General features: G+C 44.3%; 1 protein-coding gene across 5 annotated transcripts; it reads right to left on the bottom strand.

The window, feature by feature from the left end:
* Positions 1 to 9: 9 nt before the first annotated feature.
* On the bottom strand, positions 10 to 22085 carry smtnl (smoothelin, like). Of its 5 annotated transcripts, none has more exons than XM_056441470.1 (10): positions 21840 to 22078; positions 20949 to 21741; positions 5936 to 6017; positions 4924 to 5196; positions 4254 to 4310; positions 4101 to 4155; positions 3871 to 4017; positions 3206 to 3329; positions 2503 to 2654; positions 10 to 625 (listed from the first exon to the last, which is right to left on the bottom strand). In XM_056441470.1, exons 2-10 carry the CDS (start codon positions 21576 to 21578, stop codon positions 499 to 501), a joined length of 1647 nt encoding a protein of 548 aa, XP_056297445.1. In that variant the 5' UTR covers positions 21579 to 21741; positions 21840 to 22078; the 3' UTR covers positions 10 to 498. The 5 variants fall into 5 exon arrangements, with proteins under 5 accessions (XP_056297445.1, XP_056297447.1, XP_056297446.1 ...); XM_056441472.1 differs by having other exon boundaries at positions 4936 to 5196; XM_056441471.1 differs by having other exon boundaries at positions 4924 to 5193.
* Between the last annotated feature and the right edge of the window lie 652 nt (positions 22086 to 22737).

Below are 22737 nucleotides of genomic sequence, written 5' to 3'. Positions count from 1 at the left end.
ATGTCCACATTTAGATGTCAAACTGTACAATTTATTGATTTAATTTTCCATATATCTCAACATCTCCAAACCCAAAGGTCACAGCATCAATCACAACACGTGACGTCATGTTATTATATTCACTGTGTGCTCGGCTTCATCTCTAACACGACGCTTCACTTCCTGTTGGTGCAAATATTAAAAAGTTAAAACACACTTTTATAAAGATAATAAAGACTAATATCTCAACTACACACAAAGAACCGACCCGGACGTGTGTGTGTGCGCGTGTGTGTGTGCGCGTGTCTTCATTGCATCAGGAGACACACCGCGAGTCAAAGTCCTGTGCGTCTGCACATGCGCACTGAGCCTCGCGGGCGCTCCTCCTCCTGCAGCGTGTGGACGGCACGTTCACCGCTCCGCCGCCAGGGGGCGGTGCCGGTCTGTGACAAAGCGCCTTCTGCCGGAGCTCCGCCCACAGTGTGACTCAACCGGAAGTGGAGGAGAGGCGGAGAGGCTTCACTCGAACTTGCGCAGGTGGTTGTAGAGCGACTGCACGTAGGTGAAGACGCACATGGGGTCCGGCTTCCGACCCATGACCATCATGTCCTCCACCTCGATGAGCCGGTCGCAGCCGGCCTTCGCTCTGCAGAGAGGTCAGAGGTCAGAGGTCAGAGGTCATCGTTTTCAGGTTGCTTTAGTGCACATGTGTCAAACATAAGGCTGAATCGTACCGACACGTCATTTTTTGTGGCCCCCTGACGGCTTGAAAGACATGTGATCACCTTCTCTGAAAGATATTGAAGAAATATATATATATATATACATATTTGATTTTTTATGTGTGTGCTTGCTTACAGACCTTTTTATTTTTTCAATTTAATTGTGTTAAAAATCCTAAAACCAGCTGTTCAAAATGTTAAATATTTGTATTTATTTATGATATTAAAAAAATGACTTGAATAATTGGTCTATTATTTACAATGTCTGCTGATTAGATTTTTTTATTGATCATCTAATCAGCTTGTGATGATGTGAGAGGGATATCTGCCCTGGACATATACATACAGGACTGTCTCAGAAAATTAGAATATTGTGATAAAGTTCTTTATTTTCTGTAATGCAATTAAAAAAACAAAAATGTCATGCATTCTGGATTCATTACAAATCAACTGAAATATTGCAAGCCTTTTATTCTTTTAATATTGCTGATTATGTCTTACAGCTTAAGAAAACTCTAAAATCCTATCTCATAAAATTGTAATATTTCCTCAGACCAAGTAAAAAAAAGATTTATAACAGCTGAGTGTTTGTCAAGGCTCAGGAAACCCTTGCAGGTGTTTCGAGTTAATTAGACAATTCAAGTGATTTGTTTAATACCCTACTAGTATACTTTTTCATGATATTCTAATATTTAGAGATAGGATATTTGAGTTTTCTTAAGCTGTAAGCCATAATCAGCAATATTAAAAGAATAAAAGGCTTGCAATATTTCAGTTGATTTGTAATGAATCCAGAATGCATGACATTTTTTTTTTTTTAATTGCATGACAGAAAATAAAGACCTTCTTCACAATATTCTAATTTTCTGAGACAGTCCTGTACATATACACACACATATATATATATATACCATTTTTAGCAAATGTACCGTAATATTAAAAAGATATATATTTTTATATATTTATTTTTAATATATATATTTTATTTTTTATTCATATATACAGGACTGTCTCAGAAAATTAGAATATTGTGATGAAGTTCTTTATTTTCTGTAATGCAATTAAAAAATTATTAAATATTAAAAGAATAAAAGGCTTGCAATATTTCAGTTGATTTGTAATGAATCCAGAATGCATGACATTTTTGTTTTTTTAATTGCATTACAGAAAATAAAGAACTTTATCACAATATTCTAATTTTCTGAGACAGTCCTGTATATATATATACATGAAAAAAAAAAATTTAAATATATATATATATATATACATATTTGATTTTTTTATGTGTGCTTGCTTACAGACCTTTTTATTTTTTACATTTAATTGTGTTAAAAAACCTAAAACCAGCTGTTCAAAATGTTAAATATTTGTATTTTTTGATGATATTAAAAAAATGACTTGAATAATTGGTCTATTATTTACAATGTCTGCTGATTAGTTTTTTTTATTGATCATCTAATCAGCTCGTGATGATGGGAGAGGGATATCTGCCCTGGACATATACACACACACATATATATATATATATATATATATATACCCTTTTTAGCAAATGTACCGTAATATTAAAAATATATATTTTTTATATATTTATTTTTAATATATATGTTTTATTTTTTATTCATATATATACATAAATATATATTTCTTTGTATATGTTTTTAATATATATATTTTTAAAGATATATCTAGATATTTTTAAATAGGTTACATTCTGGGAAATACACCCTAAAAAAACAGCAGTTTTCTTTTCAAACTGTTCCCGGTTAAATAATAATAATAATATTTTATTCCCGCTCACTCTGCGGTCCCGAAGGCGAGCTCGAAGTTGTGCTGGCGGTCGGCGGGCGACAGCGAGCTGTAGTCGAACGCCGTGGGGAAGAAGGAGTGCACCAGGGCGCAGAACGCCAGCCCGTCGCTCCAGCTGGACGAGAAGTTCTGCAGCGCCGTGTTCTGAGGACGGGGGAGGAGATCTGGGTCAGGGCTTATTTAATAAAATAATACAAGTCATCGGATGGATACCCCCCCCCCTCTCTCTCCTTCCCTTTCTCTCTTACTCTCTCTCTCTCTCTAAAATAACCAGCATGTGATGCCATGACGATCCAGGAAGAGGAGTAGCTTCTAACAGGGTCCAAACACATGTTGACCAATGGATTCCAGGACCTTCCAGGACTTTAAACCACATTTCCATGACCAAACATTTCGTGAAATCTGGTTGTAAACATAAAAAAGTGATAAAACATTTAATTTATCTAACAGTGAGAATTCCAAATCATACTGTAAATAACCTTAAATGACTCAAATGAATGAGACAATAGTTTAGATTAAAAGAATAAACATGTATGTCTTTTCAGTGAAGGTGCACGGAAAATGTGCGAGTATGAGAGCGTACGTCGACTTGTTCTTTGAGCGAACCCTGTTGTAACAAATGGACCAAATGTTGGTAGTTATGGCTTCAAATAGGCGGCGAGCACGTTGGACCTGGTTGCCGGGCGGGACGGTACCTGGTAGCCGACGGTCTTGGAGCGGCACCACTCCAGAAGGATCTGTTTGATGCTGCTGGCGCTGGACACCCCGAAGCTCTGGGAGCGCTTCAGCGTGGGTTTGGACTCCACCGGCTTGGGTCGACTGCATGAGCAGGAGCACGGGGTTACAATACACTTAAAGGGTTAACCTAACACACAGGGGTCAAACACAAGGCCCGCGGGCCCAATCTGGCCCGCCACCTCATTTTATGGGGCCCCTGGCGGCTTGAAGGAGATGTGATCACCTTTTCTTAAAGAAATGTAAGTAAAATCTCGCGCTTTTATTTTGAAGGTTTCAAATTGAATGGATTTATGTTATAATATTAGAGAATTGTTCTAATGTACAGTTTTCTACATTCAAATAAACAATCAAATGCAAAGAGAGTTATTTAACAAGATGTTGGAGTAGTTTATACTGAAATATCCCGTGCTTTTAATTTGAAGGTTTCAAATTAAATGGATTTATGTTATAGTATTAGAGAAATGCTCTAATGTACACCGGCCCTTTAAGAGGCATGATGCTGATGTGGCCCACGGTGAAAATGAGTTTGACACCCCTGACCTAACTCAGGACCCTGAAGGCAGCATGACCCTGAAGGCAGCATGAAGGCAGCATGACCCTGAAGGCAGCACGCCACGTTCACCTGTTGCCAGCTTCGGGGTCCAGCCTCTCGAAGATGGATCGGCGAGCCTGAGCGCCGATGTTCCTCGGCAGAGTCTGAGACCTCACCAGCTCCCGCCTCCTCTCCACGACCCGCCCGAAGGATTGGTCGCCGCCCACCTCACCGTCTCTACGGCGACGGGGTCAAAGGGTCAGAACGCTTCGTCGCCCGACCCGCACAGAAGAAGGTTTCACGGGTCGCCGTCCGCTCACCTGTCGTGCGGCGAAAGCCCCGAGTACGTCACGGACCTGGCCGCCGCGGCTTTCTCTGCAAAAGACAAACAGCGGTGAGTCTCGTGGACGCCGTGAGTCTCGTGGACGCCGTGAGTCTCGTGGACGCCGCGCGTCTCCGGGAGCTCGGCTCACCTTGAGGCCGAGGGGATCCCAGAGCTCGGATGGGCGTCGCAGCCCACGTGGAAGAGACTGACGACAATGAAGGAGGAGAAAATAAAAGGAAATGGGATTGTTGTGAGTATATAATGCTGCAACAACAACAACAACAACACTGCTTAAAACAGGCCAAGTGGCGGCCAAGGAAAAACCCACCTGTCACTCAACTTATTTAAATATAATTAATTAATATAAATAATTAATATAATTTCATTAATAATATAATTAATATATATTATATCATATACATATTATATAATTCAAACTGGGGAGTTAAACAAAAAGTATTTAACACTTGATATAATTAGTATATATATATTATATATAATATTAATATAATATAATTCAAACAGGCGAGTTAAATAAAAATCAATTAAAACTTGATAGAATTTAATATAATAAATAATATAATTTCTATATATTATATAATATATTAATATAGTATAAATATATTATAATTAAAACGGGCTAGTTAAATACAAATCTACCCCCCCTTACCGTCATGAATGAGGATATTAGCTATAGGAACCAAGCTGTAAACATGTTTATTTATTTTAACATGAGGGTCTCCCAGCCTCGAGTGGTCATTTGAAGAACTGCAGTTTGGCAAAATCTATCAAAAGAATGTGGAATAGGACTTATGTACTTATTGCATCACCCGGTTGGACTGGACACTCCTCTATCGGTTGGGTCTGGTTGGTGCTGGCAGCCGATTGGCCGGCAGCCGAGGCCTCTGAGACCGGCGAGGAACGAGAGCCGGCGGGGCTGCCAGGAGAGTCGGGGCCCTTCACTTCCGCCGTCTTGGTCGTCGCGGTGATGGGGAGGTGGGGCATCCTCATGGCGACGGGGGCCGTGTGCTCGTGGGGGAAGTCGTTGGGCGGCGGAGACGTCTTCCCCTGGACCGACTCCGAATGTTCTGCTAGCGCAGTAACACGTCAAAATGACCAAACTGAAACTTCGATGACCATTAGGTAACGTAAAAGGGGGTTTCGCTCACACTCTACAGCACAGGTGTCAAACATAAGGCCTGCGGGCCGAATTTGGCCCGCCACCTCATTTTATTTGGCCCCCTGGCGGCTTGAAAGACATGTGATCACCTTTTCTTAAAGAAATGTAAGAAAAACATCCCGCGCTTTTATTTTGAAGGTTTCAAATGTAATGGATTCATGTTATAATACTAGAGACATGTTCTGATGTACAATAGTTCTACACTCCAATAAGCAATAATCAAATGCAAAGAGAGTTATTTAACAATATGTTGGAGTAGTTTATACTAAAATATCCCGTGCTTTTATTTTGAAGGTTTCAAATTTAATGAATTTATGTTATAATACGAGAGACATGTTCTAATGTACAATATTTCTACACCAATAAACAATAATCAAATGCAAAGAGTTATTTACCAATATGTTGGAGTCGTTTATACTAAAATATCCTATGCTATTATTTTGAAGTTTTCTAATTAAATAGATGTATGTTATAATACTAGAGACATTTTCTTATGTACTATATTTCTATGTTTCAGTTACACCGGCCCTTTAAGAGGCAGCCATGACGCTGATGTGGCCCACGGTTAAAATGAGTTTGACACCCCTGCTCTACAGTTTTATCGGACGGCAACTATAAAAGAACTTCAGACAACAGTGGGCGTGGCCTACCTGTAGCGGCGGCGTGTCCGTTCTCCAGGCCGGCGTGCGGGGGGGCGGGGTCCACCTCGATTGGCTCCTCCCGCTCAATACTCTGAAACACAGGGAACCGTCGTGGATGTTAGAGCCTTTTTATTTCCTTTTTTAAAAAGGTGCCTGAAGTCTTCACTGGCCGAGCTTTCAGGTTTTTAGCAACTCAAACACCAAAAGTATTTAAGTTTATTAATGACACATAAAACCTCAGAGTCATTACAGAGACTTCTATACAACCAGAGGAGTCGCCCCCTGGTCGTCAGGAGAGAGAATGCATCATTAAGACATGAACCATAGACTTCTATACAACCAGAGGAGTCGCCCCCTGGTGGTCAGGAGAGAGAATGCAGCTTTAACACATGAAGCATAGACTTCTATACAACCAGAGGAGCCCCCTGGTGGTCAGGAGAGAGAATGCAGCTTTGACACATGAAGCAGAGACTTCTATACAACCAGAGGAGTCGCCCCCTGGTGGTCAGGAGAGATAACGCAGCTTCAACACATGAAGCATATACTTCTATACAACCAGAGGAGTTGCCTCCTGGTGGTCAAGAGAGAGAATGCAGCTCTAACACATAAAGCATAGACTTCTATACAATTGGACTTATATCATTGGATCTAGTTTCTACTGGAGATTTTTGTACCACGAAAACAACAACAAAACAGACGATCATTAGAAAAAGTAAAACACTTGAACGTTTGATAGATTGAACGCAGCATTGTATGAACCGTGAAATCAGGTTTTTATGAATTGCTGCATGGTTTTGATGTGCTTTGTGTTTTTTCTAGCTCGTGCATGTGGTGGCGTGACTTCTATACAACGAACACCTGTTTTTTCTGGCCGTGCTGAAGCAATCCTAAAAAAGAAGTCATAAATGTGGCATTAATCAGTTGTATTTATCGATTTCCACCGCAGTTCTTTCTGTTCCTCGTTATTTTCCTCACGTAGCGCCATTCATGAACCAAGATGTTTGAGTCTGGCCATCAAGAAGGAATGGAAACCCAGATGTTGCTCATTGCGTCATCGTTTCTACTCATTCAGGTTGTTTGAACCTCTTCTCCAACACCTCCGTCTTCTCTGAAACGACTTCAGACGAAACGAGACACAACCAACGACTTCGGAAACACTTCAAAGTCGTCCGGATAGAAGCGAGCTGATTGGTTGAGGGCTGCTCGTGTCGGCCTCTCCTCCGCCGATAAGACTTTGGGAAGTCTTGTGTTGTAAATCAGGCGCCGCTCGACAGGCGGGACGGCGCCGCCGGACCACCGCCCCGCCGACGCGATTGCAATCCGACTTCTCATAAACGTCTGAAGTCGTCAGGATCTGGGGTTCACGTCTCTTTTTTCCTCTCGCATTGGGAAACGGCCAATCGGCATCCGGAGCGGACGCTTGTATCTCGAGCTCTTGACCACGAATGCCGCCGATGACCCACGTGTAGGTCCAGGGTCAAGCTGTCGCACCGATGGGCGGAGCTTATAGTGCGGTGACGGTCGGACCCCTTAGGCAGCGAGCGACGCGTTTTCTCAAGGTCGGTATCTAAGCCACGTGTCTCACCGACCACCAAAGAGACTTCGGAGACGTAACGAACCCCCCCGGGCGGCCATGTTGGTGATCCTCCCCCCCCCCCCCCTCGGACAGATGGTTGTGTTCCAGACTCGACCGTCACGGGGGAATTAAAACAGACGAGGTTGATTTGTTGTTTGACCTGGAACATCGTTTCTCCACTGACGCATCGGCTCAGTGTTTAGATAACGTCGGCGTGTTTGGGAGCAGAGGAGACGCATCTGGTCGGCTTCTCACAGAGAACCACAAGACGAAGTGAAAGAGGACGAGAAAGGAGAGAGAATGCAGCTTTAACACAAGAAGCATGGACTTCTATACAACTAGAGAATCCCACTGGTGGTCAGTAGAGAGAATGCAGCTTTAACACAAGAAGCATGGACTTCTATACAACCAGAGAAGCCCCCTGGTGGTCAGTAGAGAGAATGCAGCTTTAACACATGAAGCATAGACTTCTATACAACCAGAGAAGCCCCCTGGTGGTCAGTAGAGAGAATGCAGCTTTAACACAAGAAGCATGGACTTCTATACAACTAGAGAATCCCCCTGGTGGTCAGTAGAGAGAATGCAGCTTTAACACAAGAAGCATGGAATTCTATACAACCAGAGAAGCCCCCTGGTGGTCAGTAGAGAGAATGCAGCTTTAACACAAGAAGCATGGACTTCTATACAACCAGAGAAGCCCCCTGGTGGTCAGTAGAGAGAATGCAGCTTTAACACAAGAAGCATGGACTTCTATACAACCAGAGAAGCCCCCTGGTGGTCAGTAGAGAGAATGCAGCTTTAACACAAGAAGCATGGACTTCTATACAACCAGAGAAGCCCCCTGGTGGTCAGTAGAGAGAATGCAGCTTTAACACATGAAGCATAGACTTCTATACAACCAGAGAAGCCCCCTGGTGGTCAGTAGAGAGAATGCAGCTTTAACACATGAAGCATAGACTTCTATACAACCAGAGGAGTCACCCCCTGGTGGTCAGGAGAGAGAATGCAGCTTTGACACATGAAGCATAGACTTCTATACAACCAGAGGAGTCTCCCCCTGGTGGTCAGGAGAGAGAATGCAGCTTTGACACATGAAGCATAGCCTTCTATACAACCAGAGGAGTCTCCCCCTGGTGGTCAGGAGAGAGAATGCAGCTTTGACACATGAAGCATAGACTTCTATACAACCAGAGGAGTCTCCCCCTGGTGGTCAGGAGAGAGAATGCAGCTTTGACACATGAAGCATAGACTTCTATACAACCAGAGGAGTCGCCCCCTGGTGGTAAGTAAAGAGAATGTAGCTGTAAGACACAAAGCATAGACTTCTATACAGCCAGAGTAGTCGCCCCCTGGGGGACACTAAAGAGAATGCAGCTTTAACACATGAAGCATAAACTTCACGCGATAGAACCAGAAGTTGCCGCCGGGTCGAGACTTTACGCATGAAAAGGTGAAGAAGGAGCAGCTGCATGTTGCATGATGGGAAATGTGCAGCGAGGGGGACGCAGCTGGTTATCCAGCAGTAGGAGGGAGACAAATTGCAGAATGTCTGGCTTCGGGGAAGAGGAGCTTTCCCCGGCTCAAGTGCTCAGATCATCAGACGCACAGCGGGTCAGAGGGGGGAACGTGATAGCGCCGCTGCCGAGGTTCCTGTAAACTCTCCGCTATCTCATGGTCTTTGTTGTTCTGGCACTCAGCACTGTTAACACGGCACATATCACAGTTACACTAACACTGATATCTGTTGGATTTAATCTCCAGCCCCCCCCCCCACCCCCCTTGAAGAACTGATCTATTGTTTTATTGAGGATTAATCACCTTTTCTACATCCATGCTTTATGATTCTATCCACCCTCTTCCCGTTAGTTTATCTGCTCAATGTGTGATTTTGGAAAGAGAAATAAAAATGCAATTCCTATCTTACTCACAGCCCGACCAACTGATACAGGAGTTATAACTGGTGTCACATCGTAGTCAGGAAGCGCTCGAGTGCATGGCTCTCCCAGAGGTCCAGCAGCTGCCGCACGGCAAATATTTACACATTAAATAGATGCGGATATATAAGTCTTCACCAGCCATGAAAACCTGTGTAAATATACTGCACAGCTGCTCCAGAGGGATCGCTATCGGCATCTGTTTGTCTTCTGAAATGGTCGGCTCTGACACAACTGGATGAATATTGACATGACAAGCAGGTTGGTTAGCAGGCTAGCGGGTTGGTTAGCAGGCTAGCGGGTTGGTTAGCAGGCTAGAAGATTGATTAGTCGGCTAGCAGTGACATAGAACGTGACAAACATTGGATGAATCGCAATGAAATTGAATTGAGACGTTCATGTTCCCCAAACAGGATAAATAGCAGAACTTTAAACTTTTTATTTAGCGCCATTATCAATTTGGACGGAGCAAAGATCGCTGGATAGGAAACTTAAAAAATGGTATGAAGTAAAATGTATTTCTATCGCACATTTTACAGAAGGTCACAAAGTGCTTGACGAGAGTAGAAAAACGAAATTATTAACGCGATACATTACAAGTTTTTAACTCGAGACACTTTTTATTATTATTCGCATGTCGTTGTCTACCGATACGTTTCTAAAAGTAGAAACCATCGTACGAAGAAAGCGCTAGAATAGACACATAACAACACAGGGAGGTGTGTTTACGTCCAACGTCATCCTCATTTGTTCCTGACTTCTCCAAAGTAACTCACATGAGGCTGATGGAGCGGTTGTTTAGTCAGCGCTGCCGTTAGCAGCCGTCGCCCTCTTGAACGAACCCTTAACCCATAAACAAGCCGATTCATAACAGACTTGTGTCGGAGTGACAGAAGTGTAAGCGGACCGAAGCTCCCCGCTGCTTTCCCAAGGGAACAACAAATCCCTCCTTCCTCCTGAGAGTCATCGCATCGCGAGAGGGAAACTGTTTAGACGAAACGAGTGAAACGGAGCAGGAATGTGGAGAGGCATCAGAGCAAGGACAGAGGAGGAAGGAGACGATGAAGAGGACAGCTCTTTTCGTCCATCTTCACTTGGGCATCTCACGCTGAACTTAATGTGGAATCACACTTGACACGCTTGACACGACTTCGCTTAATTGTCTGAATTAAGTTCCGGGAAAATGACAACTGGCAAGAAGTTAGCCTTCACCAAACGGGAAAAGATTAATACAAAGGTGTCCGAAACAGCTGGAGCTAACTTTCCAACTGGAGTAAAAGACAAAAACATTGGTCATGGGGTGTTCAACTTGTATTGGTAGTGTATTATTTTGCTTTGTGAAGAGTTCATTTGAAGCTAACGGAGGTACAACACATTGAATGGCGATGTTTAGGTTTAAAATGCCACATGTTCCCTCACATTTTGTCCCGATACTTCATAATGTATTAGAGCCTGAATCCTATAAGTGTTTCTGTACTAAAACTAAAGATTCCCACTGTAAGACACAATATTGGCGGTTGAATAAAAGTCACTGGCAAGAATTTAGCCTTAACAAAACAGGATATAAAATGTGTCCTAAACCGCTGTAGCTACATTTCCATGTGAAGTAAAACACATAAAAGATGTGTCATGGGGTTGCCAACTTGTTTTGGTCAGGTATTATTTTGCTTTGTTGTACTTTGTCAAGAGTTAGCTTCAAGCTAACGGAAGTACAACACATCAAATAACGACATTATGTTTAATACGTCACATGTTCCCAGCTATTTTGTCCCAAAACCTCATAAAGTATTCTGAATCCTATAAGTGAGTGTTTCTGACTAGAACTAAAGAATCCCACTCTTAGACACAATATTGTGTCTGTTTGCTTCTGGGACATCGTGACCTGGAGGAAACGCGTCTATTTGAACAGGAGGAGGTAGGAGGGTGCTGCTGGGTGAGCGTCCTGTGTTCAGGCAGAGGATATTGTGAAGCTGTCAGAGGCGTCTTCATCACTGACACTTTAATAAAGACTGTGGAGGGGTGGAGGGGTGGAGGTGTGGACAACTTGGCTGCCAGAGGGTAAAGATGTGACGAGGGAACACTGTCGACTGCTGGGAAACGGCGTATCGGAGCGGTCACACGTTGTTGTGTTTGGCTTTGTACTGCACGTTGAATTTAGAGATTAAGAGGGCCAACTCTCAGCTTTAAATAACGGCTTTCAGTCACAATAATAATATATAATATCCAATATTTGGGCTTACGATGCTGGGGTTACGCTGGACTGGTCTGATGAAGAGATAGAAAAGTAGAGAGCAGATTATGCATGAAAAAAGACAAACTACTTTTCTTTCTTTTTTATTGGTCGGATGGATGCGTTTCAACCGCAGACGGTCTTCCTCAGGTTAAAAGTGAAGAACGCGCCTCGTATCGATTTTCTGAACTTCTATAAACAGATATATTTGGTGGGTTCTTATTGATAATGTTTGTACGAGGCTTCGCGCAGGAAAAATAAAAGTTAATGACTCCTGCTCTGTAATTTCTACCCGGGAGTCGACAGAGAAATCCTCTCCTCAAAACACTTGTTCTTCAAATGCGTTCAGTCGCAGCCTGCAATTTCTCCGCGAGAAGGATCGCGTGGAATAGCACTTTGAGTCGAGAGTGGAAAATATGCCCAGCCTTTGAACCGAGAGGGTATAAAAAGCCTAATTGCAGGTGAGAGCAACCGAACAGAGAAAAGTTCTCTTCATAAACACAGTGCTGCTAAATGCAGGTTACAGGTCTAAAAGCTGGTAAAAATAAATAATATATTTATATTTATATATAAAAAAGATTTGGTGCTTGATTCTCCTCAAACTGCATCTGTAAAACAGGAGAGTATCTGTGCTTTTTAAAATGTATTAATTTGAAAGGCACAGTGCACAACTTCTTAGATGATTACATCGGATGATTTTGAGGTCTGTAACAATCTGTTGCGCTCTCTGTTTACAGGGACTTTTACACAGCTGTAAGAACCCCTGTATTTATTGCATAGTGGTCCTTAAAACGCCGTTTTAAGAGGAGAAACTCTCCCAACACCAGAAGAACCAGGAGTTACGCATTGGAAGGTGATTTGAAAGGAGTCAATGCAGCGCCGACAACAGACATTTAAATAAACTGTTAACCGTGTTCAGACTTTACAGTACAAACCGTAACGTTAGCACAAAGACTAACCCAGTAACGTTAGCTCAAAGTCTAACCCAGTACCGTTAGCACAGAGGCTAACCTAGTGACTTTAGCACTAAAACTAACTCAGAATCGTTAGTTGATATTTCTGTCATATCATTTATTGAACAAATTTCTGGTCGTAGACTTTGAACCGTTCGTGATCTTTACTTTAGTTCTACCGCCTGACCAAAACTTTTTAAAACAACAACACATGACCTTTACCGAAGGATTTGTGTTATTGCTCAATCTCACTTTAATGTGTGATTCTGTTTTTTTCTGTCTCGCTCCAACATATGGCAACACTAGAGAGAGACTCCCCTGTCCTGCCTGCCGTCCTCTTTGAGAGGAGGAGGGCAGGACGGGGTGGGGGTGACATGCTGACCTCTGGGAGGTGAGAGGTCATAACTCAGTCTGTATCACGTCTTGCGTTTGAAGACGCTGGACAGGTGATTAGTGAGCGACGGTCCACGATTGATGTCAGATACAGGGGGAAAATGTTCCTCTTCCAGGACGTTGAAAATATGGACGACTAATCTCAGTTCACCTGTAGATGTTCCATTCTATTAATTAAGTAAATGTTTTTGAATTCATTCAGAAGCAGCCAGTTTACTTATATAAATATATATTTATATAATTTTATATATTTATATAAATATATACAATTTGATTTATATAACTATAAATATATATATATAAATGATTATATTTATATATATATATAATTATATATATTTATATATAAATATATAAAATTATATTTATATATATAACAATATATAAATGATTATATTTATATATACAAATATATATTTATATATATTTATATAAATATAATTCTATATATATGGTAACTTTATTTCATACCTCTTTTTTTCATATCCTGCTTCAAATATTTCCATTGTAATATTGAACAGATGTATCTTATTTATATAGTAAACATTTTCCTATATTCTCACTTCTTCCGTTCATGCCGCTGCCATTTCCCCCTCAGGGCTCCTTACAAAGTTTTAACTTGTTGTGGAAACATCGACGTCACCATCCGACCTCTGGAGAGGTCACATTTTGACTTTTCATCCTCTGGCTGATTGACAGGCAGATAAATGAACTCTGAGGTCACGTTCTTACTTCAGGTGAACCCCCCAAAAAATGCCCAAAGTAGCGGTCACATCGGGGTCACCCTCCCGTGGTGGGAGACTTAATGGCCGACAAAAACTCCCGGAACCCACGATTCTCTCACCCGTGACCCCCCAGTGTCACCGAACCTCTTAAAAGCACCTTCTGGGCATTATTCCCCAAATACCACAGCATCTAAATGTCAAAGTAAAGTAGTAAAGTAAAATATTCCTGAGAGGCAGCCGCTGAGGTGGACTTCCAGTAAGGCTTACTGGTTCCACCGAGGGGCCGAGCTCAGTCATTTATTAACCTGTTTCCACAGAGATGATGACGGGAACACGGCCTATTGTCTGGAAGTCATTAAGAGAGCCAGGGGTAGCCAGGGAGTGGCTCGCATACCTCAGTTAAACCCCCAGCATGTGTACGCACACACACACACACACTTCAGATGTGCTTTCAGTTTCTTTTCTTCTATACAATATATATATTTATAAATATATGAAATATATATCAGAAGAAGCACTTTCAAATGGTCTTAAAGGAATCCAGTATTAAAAGTAGCCAGGCTCCGAGATGGAGATTGGGGGAGGGGTAAAGAGGGTGAGGAAGAGGCCACAGAGAGAGAGAGGGAGGGTCGAGAGCATGGATGGATGGATGGATGGGTGATGGATGGATGGGTGATGGGTGATGGGTGGATGGGTGATGGGTGGATGGGTGCTGCTAGAGTTCACACAGACCAGGACGTCAACACTATCAGAGCCGGCTCGGCCTGGCGAGTCTCCACAGACGGCGTGGAAATGTCAAGTGTCTTTGTCCTGGAGATAAACAACACGACTCATTAAGCTATCTGTGAAAGGTTAAAGTTACTGTGAGGGACTTCTATCTGGTCCTGAACCAGAACCAACACTACCACTTTAGTCCACAGGGGGTACCAGAACCAACACTACCCCTTTAGTCCACAGGGGGCGCCAGAACCAACACTACCACTTTAGTCCACAGGGGGCAGCACAACGAACACTACCACTTTAGTCCACAGGGGGCGCCAGAACCACCACTACCACTTTAGTCCACAGGGGGCAGCAGAACGAACACTACCACTTTAGTCCACAGGGGGCGCCAGAACCACCACTACCACTTTAGTCCACAGGGGGCGCCAGAACCAACACGACCACTTTAGTCCACAGGGGGCACCAGAACCAACACTACCACTTTAGTCCACAGGGGGCCCCAGAACCAACACTACCACTTTAGTCCACAGGGGGCATCAGAACCAACACTACCACTTTAGTCCACAGGGGGCAGCAGAACCAACACTACCACTTTAGTCCACAGGGGGCACCAGAACCAACACTACCACTTTAGTCCACAGGGGGCGCCAGAACCAACACTACCGCTTTAGTCCACAGGGGGCACCAGAACCAACACTACCACTTTAGTCCACAGGGGGCGCCAGAACCAACACTACCGCTTTAGTCCACAGGGGGCGCCAGAACCAACACTACCACTTTAGTCCACAGGGGGCGCCAGAACCAACACTACCACTTTAGTCCACAGGGGGCACCAGAACCAACACTACCACTTTAGTCCACAGGGGGCAGCAGAACCAACACTACCACTTTAGTCCACAGGGGGCGCCATAACCATGAATGGAACCATTGATTACAACATGACACGTCTCACGAGTTACTTTACGTACTAAACTTTTGGTATTGTGGATTTAACTCATATTTATTTTATTGCAGGTTGAAGTATTTAAACTGTATGAAACCTAACTAAGTATTTCATCATCTTTATTCAATATAACTAAGTATTTAATCTTTATTAAACATAACTAAGGATTTCATCTTAATTAAATATAACTACGTATTTGATCTTTATTAATATAAATAAGTATTTCGTCATCACCGCTGCGTGAAGATTTGATTACTCACAAACAAACACGTCAACATTCACTAAATCAAGTCGGACCTTTAAAGTTTAAGGACTCAGATGTTTTTCATAGTTTGGTGTAATTGTTTAAATAACGAGACGCGGGTGGAGTCGATGGGGAGCTTCTGTCTCGCAGCCGCGATGTTACGAGTACAGATGTTTTCTCAAAATTCAAACCACATTTCCCATAAATCTCGTCGCTTCCTGCTCGACTCTAGATGACTTGTTTTCCTTCCAGCCACCACGACTGAAACGTCTGCTGTTGCACCGCAGTGACGACAGCAGGGAAACCTCAAACAACGTGCACGCTAAGGAATCGCGCACGTGACACCTTTTAAGTGGAAGCTCGTGCGGCGTCTCCGCGTCCTGGACTTTGAAGCTGGAGGACCAAGAAAACACATCGGCGACCGCCCCCGAACTCCACCTCTCCGTCTCAAAGGAATCACCTCCTTACGCAACATGTGATACAAGCGAGTGCTGCGCGGCGCCATAAATCAAGCGCACCCTGGTCTCTGCGTTGATAGGTAATCGTCAATAACCTCTAATCTGATGCAGGGCCAGAGAGGTGTTTGTGTTTGAGAAAAATAACGATAAATAAGCGTTACAGTGATTCTTTTAACCTTCCGATACGGTAAAGCCCATAACTGAGAAAACATTTGTCGTCTCTAGAATTCAATAAAAACTATTTATTGATTTAATTTTCCCGTGATGCTCTGAAAAAATGACCAAAGAAAAAACATCTAACATTCTCACTATTGGTGTAAAACTCCAGAATTATGACTTGCAAGAGAGAGAGATTAAAGGAAGAATGGTGGAGGAGGAGATATCCCAACTCTGGAGACCTATGTTTCCCACAATGCAACCCTTTTGGTGTCGCCCTTATATGGGACGTTATTTTAGAAAAAACATGTACGAGATCCCGTTTTTCGACATCCTGGTGTTTGGCCCGCGATGACTTCACTGTGACATCATCGAGGTTATTTTCTCAGACTTTGACAAAGACGGCACTTTTCAACCATGTGGTCCAGAAACCACGAGATCCACCTACTTGCTTTTTCAGAGCTTTCAAACCACAAGACGGCCGCCATGTTATCACAGGACCAAAAGGTCACTGAGGTCACGATGACAACCGAGCAGACGGTGAGAGGTTGTTGAAAGTCCCGGGGAAAAAAAGAATAAGTGGACCTCACGTTGTGTTTTTATTGAAGCCGTTGTTTTTTTAGTTCACCCTTTATTTCTCCTTCTTTTCTGGAGCCTCCCCACAAAAACCTTTGACACGATTTTAGTAACCAGAGTTACAAAAATCACCTTGAAATGACTATTTGCTATCATTGAGACCAGACCTTTTAAACCTTAATAGGGTTAGGGTTGATTATGTAACCCTTTACTCAATGTATTGTTATAGTTAGGGTTGATTATGTAACCCTTTACTCAATGTATTGTTTTAGTTAGGGTTGATTATGTAACCCTTTACTCAATGTATTGTTATAGTTAGGGTTGATTATGTAACCCTTCACTCAATGTATTGTTAGGGTTGATTATGTAACCCTTTACTCAATGTATTGTTATAGTTAGGGCTGATTATGTAACCCTTTACTCAATGTATAGTTAGGGTTGATTATGTAACCCTTTACTCAATGTATTGTTAGGGTTGATTATGTAACCCTTTACTCAATGTATAGTTAGGGTTGATTATGTAACCCTTTACTCAATGTATAGTTAGGGTTGATTATGTAACCCTTCCCTCAATGTATAGTTAGGGTTGATTATGTAACCCTTCCCTCAATGTATAGTTAGGGTTGATTATGTAACCCTTTACTCAATGTATAGTTAGGGTTGATTATGTAACCCTTTACTCAATGTATAGTTAGGGTTGATTATGTAACCCTTTTCTCAATGTATAGTTAGGGTTGATTATGTAACCCTTCCCTCAATGTATAGTTAGGGTTGATTATGTAACCCTTCCCTCAATGTATAGTTAGGGTTGATTATATAACCCTTTACTCAATGTATTGTCGTGGTTGAAAGTCCTGTCTGTTGGATGGGACCAATCCACTTCCCCTTCCACTTCCACTTCCCGCCCACCGTAGAGGTCTTTGTCGTTCTTTAGAACCCACGTCATCGGCTCTGAGCGTTGCATCGTGACGTGGATGAGATTAACGTGTGTGTCCGCCTGGTAAAGGATCGTGACCGACGCTCTGTTGGCGTTTCTTTGTCGTGTTCAACAACCGGCGTCTGCGCGACGCGACCGTCGCACGACCGCGAGGACGACGAGCTTCTCGTCCCCGACAAAACGAAGAAGCTAATCACCGCGGCGTGAGCGCAGCAGCAACACAGTGGAGCTGTTGTGCGCCCGCGTCTCCCCGTGTTCTCTGGCGTTTGATCCGCGGTGTGTGTTTGTGCGTCTGCCGGCCAGCGGGGGGGATCTCCCACACACACACACACGGGAACAAAGACGGCCTTGTGTCGCTCAGCTCTGACCACATGATTTCACAGAAGATAAAATTCCTCTATTGTATCCGCCACATAGTTTGGTAATTAAAGATGCATGGCGAGTAGAGCATTTGCATAATGTGTGCGTGTGCATGCATGTGTTTGTGAAACTATTCAGAGACTTATCTGTACCTGAGTGTGTGCACCTGAACACACCGCGCAAGACCTTTTGATATTGTTCATATCAGGGTCACTTCAGCATCATGGCTGCCTCTTAAAGGGCAGGTGTAACTAAAACATAGAAATATTGTACATAAGAACATTCCTCTAATATTATAACATAACTCCATTTAATTTGAAACCTTCAAAATAAAAGCACAGGATATTTTAGTATAAACTCCTCCAGCATATTGTTAAATAACTCGCTTTGCATTTGTTTATTGTTTATTTTAGTGTAGAACTATTGTACATAAGAAAATATGTATAATATTATATCATAATTCCATTCAATTTGAAATTTTCAAAATAAAAGCGTGGGATATTTTAGTATAAACTACTCCAGCATATTGTTAAATAACTCGCTTTGCATTTGATTATTGTTTATGTAAGTTTATAAATATTGTACAGAAGAAAACATTTCTAATATTATAACATAAATCCATTTAATTTGAAACCTTCAAAATAAAAGCGCGGGATATTTTTCTTAGGCGATCACATGTCTTTTAAGCTGTCAGGGGGCCACATAAAATAATGTGGCGGGCCAGATTCGGCCCGCGGGCCTTGTGTTTGACACCTGTGATATATATGTTCATTTATTAAATTATGAGGAAAGTATATAAAGGAGAGTATGCTTTAAACAGCATCTCTACATCGCTCCTCAGTCCAAATACGGAAACTTACGTTCATCGGATGCAAAAAAACAAGATGACGACAGGCGTAATCCAAGATGGCGACGGTAAAATCTCCGAACTCGAGGCTTCATACCTCCCCATGACTAAGTCCACTTCTATTTACAGCCATGGCACACTCATATTCCACTATTATTCCCATTATGACAACACTCTGAATTGTCTATGCGTCCCGGATATGGATATTCAGACTTATTCCGAATGGAGGGGTACCAACAATTTGCAAAGATGGACGCCCGTGAGAAAAGCCCACATCTCTAACCTCTAAACATCTGGAAGGACATGAGTTTGTTTGTGTGCAAACAAAAAATCAGAGTCGGTGTCCTGATTAAATTGCTTGTTAACTGAAGAAGACGTATTGTGATGGAAACAGGGTCAGGCTGGGTTTAGCCCATTTGTGTTGGCTTCAAGCTCCTGTTTTGCACAACGATAAACAACGAAGCATGCTCCAGGACTTTCCTTTCTTCTTTCTGGCCAATATCACAATTCCTGCGGTTCCTGAAGGCTCCGAGTTACAAACACAGCGACACTCCCATGCGTAGACTCCATTCTCCAGAGGATGGGAAGACAAAAGAAAACTCAAACCTAGATTGTCAGAAACTTTTTCTAAGTGCAAGTCCAACTCGGCGAGGACCCCCACAGCGACAGTAAAACATCCCAGTGATAATAAATACTGAACCGCAGACACGAGCCGTCTGGACATGATGTAACCACGCCAACCTTGGGATCAAGAAAAGGCTTCCGAAGAAATGATTTACATCTTAAGTCCCTGTGATGTGTCTCATTTATTCATGTGTTTACTTTAACAGAGTACAAAGAGTTTCACAGGAACGGGGGCTGGAAATATCTTGAAGGCGGAAGGAACCCTGCGACCGTTTACGTGGAGCTCGACGTTCCCTTGGAGCGGCGGGATGACGGTGCTAATGACAAACCACAGCCCTCATTTCACAATGCTGACTTCACGTATTTGACTCGGCTCTTGAAGAAACCACCAGACCGCGCGAACCTCGCCTCCCGGGAGCCCGGCCGGACTCGTGTTACCGCTCTTCACGGATCCTTTAAAGCCTTCCTTCGGTCGGACGGCTATTGTGCAACCGCGGCGACGCGGCCGAGCGACTCGTATGACAACGACCGCGCGGCCGCGAGACGGCTTCGACCGAACGCCAACATCTCAGCCCCGTTCACCACAGCAGCCAACGAGGGAAACTACATCGTAGTTACTGGATCGGCCCACCTCTCCTGCTCTTGCATATTACTGTATATTACATCTCCATCAGGGTTACGCAGTTGAGTGGTGGGTCCGGTCAAAGGAGAGCGTCATGAGGCAACTCTCGAACTGTGGATTCTCAACCAGGGATACTTGCACCTCAAGCTAAATGTTATAATATTAGTAATTATATTTTTTTCAGCAGCTAGCGCAGCATAAAAGTGCTTCATGATGTGCTAAGTCGCTGGTAGCGGAACTGACCTGCCAATCACCTTGTAGCCCCGCCCCTAAAGCGTCCCCTGCTTTATGGTCTGTGTGACTCTAAATGAGCATAAAGAATAAATGATGACATCATGCTGTATAGAAGAAGACTTAAAACTAGAGACTGAGACATGACCTCATGTTTACAATGTTGACTGAGGGAATACATCAAGAGAAGTAGAGTCACTATTTAGACTTCTCTACAACCAGAGGAGTCACCCCTGGTGGTCAGAGGAGAGAATGCAGCTTTAACACATGAAGCATAGACTTCTATACAACCAGAGGAGCCCCCTGGTGGTCAGGAGAGAGAATGCAGCTTTAACACATGAAGCAGAGACTTCTATACAACCAGAGGAGTCGCCCCCTGGTGGTCAGGAGAGAGAATCGACTTCACCTGAGTACATCAGACAAATAACCCTGTTGTAAAAAGCCCTCCAATGGAAGCCTCTTCCCTCCCAGAATGCAATGGGGTACTCACGTTAGTCTTGCTGGACACGGCGAACGTGGCTCGGCTGGAGAAGCGAGCGGCGGAGGGGCTGCCGCTCGACACCGGGCCCGTCGCCACGGAGGAGACCCTGGAGCCCGCGGGCGGACTGCCGCAGGACGAGGAGGGCGCGGGGCCGGACTGGCCCCCGAGGCCGCTGCAGGTCTGGGCCCCCAGGCTGCGGGCGTGAGCCTCACCTTTACCGTAGATCACCTCTCGTATCTCCTGGATGTCACTGAGGTGGTTCTTGTGGTTCTGACCGACGTGGTGGCTGCTGTTGTTGTTGTTGTTGTTGTTAATGAGCAAGGCACTCCTGTCACACGCCAGCCCACTCAGGAGCTCCACCTGCAGGGCGAGAGCCTCCAGCTGACCCCGGAGCTGCCGGTTCTCCTGCTGCAGCTGAGCCACGGCCCGACCGAGGGGCCCGCTCAGGCCCGCCGCCGTCTCCTCCAGCCGGCGCTCCACGCCCAGCTTGAAGGCGCCGACGTCCACGCGGATCTCCCTGATGGCGTCCCGGAAGGTGTTCTCGTAGCGGGCCAACGCCGCGCACACCGTCTCGCCCGGCGGGGAGCAAGAGCGCGGGGGACACGGGTCTCCCATCTCAGCCAGGGGCGGGGCTTCCATCGGGGGGGGGGGGGGGGCAAGTTCAGCCACCGGTGGCCTTCTGCAGAACACACGGGCCAGACGTCCACCGAAAGGGGGCCGGGAGGTCAAAGGTCGGGGTCTGTTTTACCCCTACAGCTCCAGCTGTCAGTTAGATCTTCAGGGTACAGATGTCTCACTCTGTCTGAAAGCACAACAATGAAAAAGACTGTCAACTCTTAAACGATGCCACTGAACCGAGGAACCCAAAAGAAAGAAAGAAGAGTGTCGCCAATACAAAACCTGCAGTGAAATCCCGGCTCGAGCATCAGAGCGACGTTAAAGACACGGCGTGACCCTCAAACCTCGCCGCCGCCCTCCGGCTGCACCAACAGCTGTATGAGTGTGTGTGTGAGCAGAGTGTGTGTGAGCAGAGTGTGTGTGAGCTGAGTGTGTGTGAGCAGAGTGTGTGTGAGCAGAGTGTGTGTGAGCTCTGCGCTGCCGGCGCCCTCTGGTTTGTTTAAACTCTCAGGTCGATCTCTCTCTCTCTCCTGGTCCGGAGGAGGGAGGAGAGAGAGAGAGAGAGAGAGGAGGGGAGTGAAGAAACAACATGGAAAGAATAGTAAATGTGAGAGGAGGAGGAGGAAGAGGAGGAAGGAGGCGGGGCGAATGGGAGCTTTTAGATGCGTTGTGTAAATCGTGTGAAAGATAACTCCTCGTCTCTCTTCTTCTCCTCCTCCTCCTCTCCTCCTCATAATCTGATTAGTGTCCATGGAGGTAATTTGTCTCTCACCAGCTGATGGTATTACGTTAATGTCAAGAGAGAAAACAATTAACCAGAACCTCCTTCAGCTCAGACTCCAGCGGGGCCTCCAAGCAGAGTCCAGTACATCGTGGGCAGACCCAGAACCAACACTACCACTTTAGTCCACAGGGGGCATCAGAACCAACACTACCACTTTAGTCCACAGGGGGCATCAGAACCAACACTACCACTTTAGTCCACAGGAGGCACCAGAACCAACACTACCACTTTCGTCCACAGGGGGAATCAGAACCAACACTACCACTTTCGTCCACAGGGGGCATCAGAACCAACACTACCACTTTCGTCCACAGGGGGCATCAGAACCAACACTACCACTTTCGTCCACAGGGGGCATCAGAACCAACACTACCACTTTAGTCCACAGGGGGCGAC

This window comes from Pseudoliparis swirei, chromosome 20 (genome assembly GCF_029220125.1).
Source record: "Pseudoliparis swirei isolate HS2019 ecotype Mariana Trench chromosome 20, NWPU_hadal_v1, whole genome shotgun sequence".
NCBI classification, from domain to species: domain Eukaryota; kingdom Metazoa; phylum Chordata; class Actinopteri; order Perciformes; family Liparidae; genus Pseudoliparis; species Pseudoliparis swirei.
The sequence above is the reverse complement of the archived record's forward strand: the minus strand, read 5'-3'. Positions and strand labels throughout refer to the sequence as shown.

Excerpts from the sequence above, each read along its gene's own strand:
- smtnl (XM_056441470.1), bottom strand. The coding sequence starts at position 21,578 with ATGGAAGCCCCGCCCCTGGCTGAGATGGGAGACCCGTGTCCCCCGCGC. Across the intron at positions 5,197-5,935 it reads CGGACACGCCGCCGCTACAG|CAGAACATTCGGAGTCGGTC; the intron begins GTAGGCCACGCC and ends TTACTGCGCTAG. Across the intron at positions 626-2,502 it reads CTCGCCTTCGGGACCGCAGA|AGCGAAGGCCGGCTGCGACC; the intron begins GTGAGCGGGAAT and ends ACCTCTCTGCAG.